An 8,360-nucleotide genomic window follows, 5' to 3' on the forward strand; every position below is an offset into this window, starting at 1 on the left:
TGTAACAGGTTGTAAAATATTTATAAAGATGCTATTTGTACAACATACAGGCTGATAGTTTAGCTGGTGTGCAAGATGCATCTCAGCCATAAGAGCTTCTCATAGTAATCAGAATTTCCGTGACTTTACAGAATGATAGAACATTGTCTTTATTTTAATTAAGCTATTTTTAGTTTCTGGCCACTCCACTGCTTGCAGGGTGGGTGGGTGGGGGGGGGGGGGGGGGGGGGGGGGGGGGGGGTGACGTGCGCGGCTGCATGACCCCCCATCAATCTGCCACGAGCCAGAGTGTGACAATGGCATTATCATACCAATACACCATTCAGATCGAGCCAATCAGAGCGCAGCGCTTTCACTGCTCAGCACGAGCTGCTGGCTATAAAACAGGAGGGTTTGCAGCTTTGGAAGACACTCTGCTCTTCTAGCGAACTGTGAACTCTCCAACTGGACTGTCTCTAACTCTCCCTTTGCGGAATATCTCCATCGTTTCCATCATGACTCTGGAAGAGATCCTGGTTGAGAAGCCCGCTGAGCGCGCTCAGTGCGCCGGCAAAGCCCTGGAGGAGGTCCTGGTGGCCGCTAAGGACAACGACTCCCTCACTGTCGGGGTCTACGAGAGCGCCAAAGTAATGAATCTGTAAGTATGGAGCTCGAGATGTTCACAGGTCACCGCTTTTTTGGGGGGAATTCTGTTGTGCATAAAAATCTCATAAAGTTCTTCTGTTGTTCCCACAGAGACCCGGACAGCGTGTCTTTCTGCGTCCTGGCCATGGATGAGGAGTTCGAGTGCGACATCGCCCTCCAGATCCACTTCACCCTCATCCAGTCCTTCTGCTTCGACAACGACATCAGCATTGTGAGAGTGAGCGACATGCAGCGCCTGGCTGGCATCGTTGGAGACAAGACGGAGCAGCTTGAAGACGCGCACTGCGTCCTCATCACGGTGCGTAGAGTTCAGACAAGGAGGCAGAGTCATTTCAAAGTACTTCAATGCAAAGATTCGTGGTGTTTTTATGTGATTGTAACTGGTTTCCTCTCCTTGTTGGAACAGAACCCAGCTGAAGGGTCTTGGGAGGACCCCGCTCTGGAGAAGCTGCACCTGTTCTGCGAGGAGAGCCGGCGTCTGAACGACTGGGTTCCTGAGATCAGCCTCCCTGGCCGTTGATCTGGGACTCGCTCAGATGCTTTGAAGCTTCTTAACCTGGAAATAATCATCCTGATGGTCAGGATGACCCTGTTTCTGCTCATCCCTGGATACTCCTGAGGAGGATTCCCGTCCAGGCAGCACGGCGCCGGCCCGAGGTGGGCCCCCACGCACCGTGGACCCCGTCGCCTCTCGTCCCGTCCATGCCAAGATGACTCTCATTCTTTATGTGAACGAGGTCGGGCATGCCACGAGAGCGACACATCGACCCTCATTCTTTGTGCGGATGAGGTTTGGAGAGGAAGGAGAAGCGAGTTCTGCGTCCTGTGGTCCCACAGAGCAAATGTCGCACGTTGAAGCACGCGCAGCAGGAGAAGAAGCGGTGCTGAGGAGGAGGCCGACTTAGAAAGGGACTTTCTGAGGAGGTTCTCTTTGCTGAGCAACATGACAGCAGTTGCAGTCAGCGGAAATGTTTCCCACTTTCCAGAATTGTCTTAATTCTCTAAAGGTTTCACTTTAGAAATTTAACAATGACAAAAAAAATATTCTAGAAACTTATAAAAAATGTTTCAAAATGTCATTTTTAAAGGTTTCACTTTAGAAAATGATTAAATTATCGATAGAATTATAAAGATTTGGTTGAATATCTTTAGAAACATATTTACGGAACGAAAAGAAATGTTTTTTTAAAAAAAAGAAGATTAACTTAAGATTGTTGGAACAATGCTGGAAACAAGCTCATGTATGTTTTAGAAGTTTTTTTTAGTGACATAAAGTTAACTGTAGATGGAAGATTGCCCAATAAAAAGTTTAAAAGATCATTTTGAGGAGTTGTGTTTTCATTTTGAAGTGTGTTTGGACGCAGCTGATGAAGGGTATGAGAAGATGGAGGGGGCGGGACAAAAAAAAAAGTTTGAAACTCGGTAAATTTGCATTGGAAAGCAAATCATCTGCTCACAGGATTCCTCCTCCTCCTGCAGATCTAATCTGCATGTGTATGGCGCAGCACAATGGCGGAGCTCCCCGGCCTGTCAGCTCCAGCGGTCCGCACACAGAGCGCCTATTGTCTGTCCCGCAGATGTCTCTGCGGCCACGCCGCACCATCTGCCGCTCCGTGGAGGTGGGGGTCGGCCAGGGCACGCCTGGGCGGAGCTGGAGCAGGAGGAGGCTGGGGGAGGGGGGTTGGCTGGTTTGGGCTGGTTGGTGAAAAGAGAAAGGGGTTCGTCCTGCGTATCATCTGGAGTCCCGCCAGCTGCTGTTGTTTATTCTCAGGCACTTAGTGAAAAATTTGGTAAACAGGCCACAACCAGCTCTGTGTGGCTGCAGCAGGGACCACCTGCTCTGCACCCCCACCCCCCAAAAACAATGAAATTTCAAACAACTTCATCATTTTCACAAGTTGATTTATGAAAAACATTTGTTTTACTGTTACTGGATCAGTTAACTGGAATAAAATGGATAAAGTTTGGCTAATTCTGTGGCTAAACCTTTGCATACACGTGGGAGACAATTAAGAGGTTCTAGATCCTAGGAAATTATTTAATCCTTTCTCTAACACACACTGCTGGGTTTACTCTGGTCAGACGAGAAATGAAACATCTTTACATTATTTACAACGTTCACATAAGTCCATAAAAAGATCATTTTTCTCGTTTACTGGCTGGATGTTGTAGACTGGATCCTTGTCTCACCACAGTAATATGAATGACTATAGCTTTATGCTAATTTTGGGTCTGGGGTCTTTCTTGGCCTGATCTGTCCTTCCACTTAAAAAAGAAAGAAAATTCCCCTTTTCTCTCATTTATATTTCTTCATGTACATAAAGATCTAGTTGCAAACTATATTTTTTATGTTCATTTCATGCCAATTCAGTTAGCCAGAAGTCTCACTAGTCATTTCAAACAAAACTGTATCATGTAATGCTAACATAGTCAGCGGTAAGTAGCCTACATACTACTATTCTTTGAGTTTTTTTTAAAAATTTATTTAAGTTCATGTAGTTCCTAAATACTCACTTGAATCAAATATTCCCATATCAAAACTTATCTAGCGATACCTAGGCTAACGAGGCTAGCACAGCTATGTAGCTTCATGCTAACATTCTTACATAGCATTAGTTGTTAGCTTTAAATGGAAAAAAAATTGTTGTAATAATGTGAAAGCAGATGTAATAAATTAATTAATAAAGGAAGGAAGAATGACTATTTAGAAAAGTTGAAAATTTTATTAAAACTTTTGTAGTGACATTGAAAATCACTCCTCCTTTATAGACCTGTCAATCACCTGAAGTGGCACCTGGGATGTCCAATCTAGATCTAACTCTGCTATTACACCACAATTTCTCAAAACGTTGGAAGGCTGAAATACAGTATATGTATAAAAATGCAATGTTTTACAAATCTCATAGGCTAAATTCATTTTCCCAACAGAACATAAACAACTTATCAGATGATGAACCTAGAAACATTTTACCATTTCATGGAAACATGAGCTAGTTTACAATCTGTTGGCAGCAATACATCTGATGTTGACTAATGCGCACTGGCCTGTAAACACCTGGGAAGCAAGGAGACCAGTTGCTGGAGTTTTAGAAGAGGAATTGTGTCCCATTCTGGTCTCACTTCTGGATCTTTGTTGCTGATTTTTGCTTCCATGATGCTCCTAATGCTTTGTATTGGTGAAAGATCTGGACTGCAGACCAGTTCTCCTGTTCCACCATGATGTTGTGATGGATGCAGGATGTTGTTCAGCATTGTCTTGCTGAAATCTGCAAAGTCTTCCCTGAAAGAGACAGCATCTGGATAAGAGCGGAAGTAGCTCTGAAAGCATTGATGGAGCTTTACAGATGTGGATGTTCCCCGCGCCATCCGCACTAATGAAATCTCATGCCATCAGAGATTCAGGCTTTTGATCCATCGGACCACAAAACAGATTTCCACTTTGCCACAAACCATTTTAACAAAGACTGTGGTGTTTCTGGCTCATGTTCACACATGACTTCTTCTTTGTACGATACGTCTCTAAGATTCGTGGATTTCACAGTGAACTGTGTTCAGACTGATTTCTGGCAGTCTTCCTGAGTCCATGAAGTTATTTCCAGGCCTCTGAAAAACATTTGAGTCAGATCATTTGCGAGGGAAACATCCTCTTTTAATTCAACTGAAACCAGCCGTCACAACTTCTTTCCTTTCTTTATTTCAACAGGCACTTTCACAAACATCTCAGGCTGTCTGAAAACACTACATTTGACAGTGTAGAAGATAAATCGCTGCAAAATGTAAAAAAAAAAAAAACAAAACGAAAAAAACAAACCAACAAAAGTCACTTTTTCATCAGCAGCCATATCAAATAATAAAAAGTGTTAGTTTTTAAAAAAAAAAAAAAATTTTAGTATAAAAACTTGTAGAAAGTGAGAACAGTTACTGCTATGAAAGCACACAGAACTTGGAGGTGTGCCTGAGGCCCCTGTAGGCCCGGAGCCCCTCCCTCTTGGGGTCCCTCACCATCCCTCGGACCACCGGCGGACAGTCGCAGCCTCTCCTCTTTTGGGCTCGGTGCAGCAGGATGCGGTACGCACCGGTGACGGGGTTGCGGCTGTCTGCCAGCTGATTGTTCTGGAGGTGTTCGGCGGTGAAGCCAAGCTCCTCCAGCTCGCTCCTCACCTCCTCCTCCTCCTCGTCATCAACGTTGTCCTGCTCCGAATCCCGCAGGCTCTGCAGAGCGCTCTGCGGTTCGGCCTGCACCAGCGACCAGGGAAATTCTACAGGCAAGAGCCAATCGCAGCCCAGCATCTGGTCGACGGTGCAGCGTTCGGCTGGGACCGGCTTCAAGATGCCCTTGATGAGCCGCTGGCAGGGGCCGGGCACCCAGGGGGGGATGGTGTAGTTGCCGTCGAGGATGCAGCGCCGCAGCTTGCCCATGGTTTCGGCGCGGAACGGCATGGTGCCGGTCACCATGAAGAAAAGGAGGACCCCCATGGCCCACACGTCAACCGGAGGCCCCAGGTACGACTCGTCCTTGAAGAGCTCCGGGGCAGCGTAGGGGGGCGAGCCGCAGAAGGTGTCCAGGGCGTTGTTGCGGTTCGACACCCGCGTGCTGAAGCCAAAGTCGGCCACCTTTACGCAGCCGCTGCTGGTGAACAGAACATTCTCTGCCTTCAGGTCCCGGTGGATGATGCTGATGTTGTGCTGCGTAAACACACAGAGCAGGCGATTCTCACACACACACACACACACCTCTAACCTGCCGGATCATGTACGTAAAGGACCAACGGCTCCACCAACCATGTATTTGACAGCAGAGAGGATCTGCGCGAAGGTGATCTTGCTGGTGTTGTCGGACAGTTTGCCCTCGTTGTAGATCCGGTTGTGCAGGTCTCCTCCTCCTGCGTACTCCAGCACCAGGTAGAGGCGGCTCGGGGTCTCCACCACCTCGTACAGACGGATCACGTTGGGATGCTGCAGGAACTCCATGTTGACAATCTCCCTGGAAAGCAGACGCTGGGCCTGAGAATCCAGCCTCATCCTGTCCAGGATCTTCAGAGCCACTTTGTCTGCAGAGGGACAGAGGAACACAGAGAACAGAGGATCTAGCAGATGATGAAGAATCTGATGAAGTGATGCAGCTGTGGACGTCAGGTCCACGATGTTAGCAGGGACTTCAGCTGCTGCTGCTAATATGAAACCGAATGACATGAAGAGGGATTGGGTCATATTTTAAAACCTGAAGATGATGTTTCTTTGTTGTAAATTTACTTTCACGCAGTTTGGCGTGTCAATCACCACCCGCCCTGATATGTAGAATCCCAACATGTCTTCTTTCAGATGTTTTCTACATTAACCACCCCGTCCAAACTCATTTGTCTACTTGTCGCTAAGGAAAACGCATGTCACATTACCCTCTGGACTCACCTGGAAAAGAATAATGTTCACCATGACAACCACGTCAGCCTTACAAAAAAAACTGGCTTCCGTTTATAACCACAGTGCTTCATCCAGATATAGTTATAAACTACGCTATAGTTATATATGACAATATATTTATATGTAACTAACAATGTTAGTTATAACTATGTTATAAAATAGTTATAACTATGTTATAACATATTTTTTAACATAGTTATAACTGTTATAACATAACATAGTTATAACTGCGTTATAACATATGACTAAACGTAACTAACTATATTAGTTATAACTATGTTTTATAAAAAATGTTATAAAATAGGTAAAAATAAAAAGTGAGAATGGTTACAAATAAAAACATGACTGAAGATGTTTGTAGAAGGAAAAATAGGTGGAAAATGTGTCTCAGTTCTTTTAAAGCTTCATAGACATGATGTTTATCCCAGCATCTCAGCCAGGCGGAGGTCTAGTGCATGTTGGTTCGTTTTCACTCCTCCTGTGGTGGATCTGCTGCAGCATTTGAGGTCATTGTCCGGTTTCATGATCCGCTCTCCGCCAAGGTTTCGTCGTCTCACAGCATCTGACACCAACAGTCTTACATCTGACTCCTGGATACTTTTGGTTCTTTGGGTTCACAGTTCACTCGATGACTGGACATTGTTCCAGTAAGGCTGGACTTCTTTCTTCACTCATTCTGGCTTTTGTTTGTGTCCAACGAATAATAAAACATTGCACTATTTCATGTTTTGTTGTTTGTTAGAGATGCTATTCACCTCATATAAAGACCTGAGGAAACCAGTTGTACCAGTAGAGTCCAGATTTCAGCTAAAACATTAGAAATGGAAGAGAGTGAACTGTTGGCCAGGACTCCGTTTCCGGCTTGTTTGGAACTTTAATATATTCTAGAAAGTTCTGTTTTCCTACACAAAGTTAACAGTAAGTGTACTTTCATAAGAGATGTGAGATGGAGAGCTCATCAGACCATGATGGACATACCTTTGGTGAGGGCATGGAAGGCCAGTTTGACCCTGGAGAATGTCCCATAGCCGATCTCCCCGCGGACCTTGTAGAAGCCAACCCTGCGGCCGATGATCAGCTCCTTGATGGTCTTCTCGTCTTTGCACATGTCTGTGGTGAGCTTCTGCAGAGGGGTGAGGTGCTGCACGGGGTCCTCGTCCTCAGGGCAGCCATCAGAGCTGTCAGTCAGGCTGTAGCTGCTGCGTCCAAGCTTTGTGGCCCCCACCTGGTACTGGCCTCCAGGCATATCTGCAGCAGGCAGGCACCATGAAGCAACTGAGCCACAACACACTCTGATATACAAACGAGTTAGAAGAAGCATGAAGCTCGACATGTTTGATCAGATAAAAGGACTGCCGGGACCAGATTGATCCACCATGAAGAAGCTGAAACAGATTTAAGATTCTGAAGGTCACGAGAACTGAAATGAGAACTTCTCTTACCAAGAGTCCGAACCGCGTCCTCGAATCAAAACATGGTCGTCGTCTCCGTTGCAAACGAGACAAACAGAAAAATAAAGGAAGAAGTTCCTCTTCCGGTCCAAAAGGACCCGAAGAAAAGATTCACTTACATGCTGAAGTCAGTGAAACACCATGTTGGTATCCTTATCGTTGCTCTCCAACAGCCAAATGCAGACTGATGGCCAAGCACGCCAGAGCCAGGTGAGGAGGAGGAGGAAGGGCGGAGCGCCTGAGCCACGAGTCAAGTGGGAAGTCATTATGGGCATCCCAGACCACACCCACTCGTCTTGACCTTCTCTGTCTCCTCAGACAACACAGGTTAAGATGGTATCACCATCTCTAATCCTGTTTTAATGTAAGTCTGCCCTGATCGATTCATAGCTCCGACATCAGAACAAAGAAAGAATAAATGCTCCACATGACAAACACACATGTAAACACGTCAGCGCCGATGCAGATCCAACAAAACACACCTGTGTGTGAGGGAAATGTCTGTGCGTGGCAGGCTGAGGGTGATCTCTTGTGCTTTGAAGTTGAAACGTTATGCAACAGCCTTACCTAATGTTCCCATGGAGATTAACTCTGTTCCTCTTTAGACGCCAGCAGAACAGCACAGATAAACAGATTACAGCGCACAAGATCGCCACCTCAGCCGGGACAGCGTCTTCATTCAGGTGTGCCGGCCCTGTGAGGAGCGGCCAGGGAACAAAGGGGGTGGGGTTGGACAATCAATTGGTCATGAGGCAAAAACACAAGTGTAGGACAGCTGTTCCAAACACATGTGTGTCGGTTCCTGGATGATCAGTCGCTTATGAATTTAGATCAAAAGTGCCG

General features: G+C 46.0%; 2 protein-coding genes across 2 annotated transcripts; one reads left to right on the top strand and one right to left on the bottom strand.

Annotated features, from left to right (window-relative positions):
• Window positions 1–437: 437 nt before the first annotated feature.
• LOC306768059 (growth arrest and DNA damage-inducible protein GADD45 gamma-like) lies at window positions 438–1,531 on the top strand. Its single transcript, XM_079256271.1, has 3 exons — window positions 438–637; window positions 736–943; window positions 1,052–1,531. Exons 1-3 carry the CDS (start codon window positions 495–497, stop codon window positions 1,163–1,165), a joined length of 465 nt encoding a protein of 154 aa, XP_079112397.1. The 5' UTR covers window positions 438–494; the 3' UTR covers window positions 1,166–1,531.
• A 3,038-nt stretch (window positions 1,532–4,569) lies between these two features.
• On the bottom strand, window positions 4,570–7,312 carry nim1kb (NIM1 serine/threonine protein kinase; the record flags this gene model as incomplete). The annotated part of the gene is made up of 3 exons (XM_079256890.1): window positions 4,570–5,331; window positions 5,428–5,696; window positions 7,045–7,312. The coding sequence occupies 3 exons, from the start codon at window positions 7,310–7,312 to the stop codon at window positions 4,570–4,572; spliced, it is 1,299 nt and encodes a 432-aa protein (XP_079113016.1).
• Window positions 7,313–8,360: the final 1,048 nt, after the last annotated feature.

This window comes from Telmatherina bonti, assembly GCF_933228915.1.
Source record: "Telmatherina bonti genome assembly, chromosome: 17".
NCBI lineage: Eukaryota > Metazoa > Chordata > Actinopteri > Atheriniformes > Telmatherinidae > Telmatherina > Telmatherina bonti.

What these genes read in the sequence shown, in the direction of transcription:
- LOC306768059 (XM_079256271.1), top strand. Translation starts at nt 495, where the DNA reads ATGACTCTGGAAGAGATCCTGGTTGAGAAGCCCGCTGAGCGCGCTCAG. An exon ending in AGCGCCAAAGTAATGAATCT is followed by an intron (nt 638 to 735) that starts GTAAGTATGGAG and finishes TTGTTCCCACAG; the next exon opens with AGACCCGGACAGCGTGTCTT. An exon ending in CGCACTGCGTCCTCATCACG is followed by an intron (nt 944 to 1,051) that starts GTGCGTAGAGTT and finishes TTGTTGGAACAG; the next exon opens with AACCCAGCTGAAGGGTCTTG.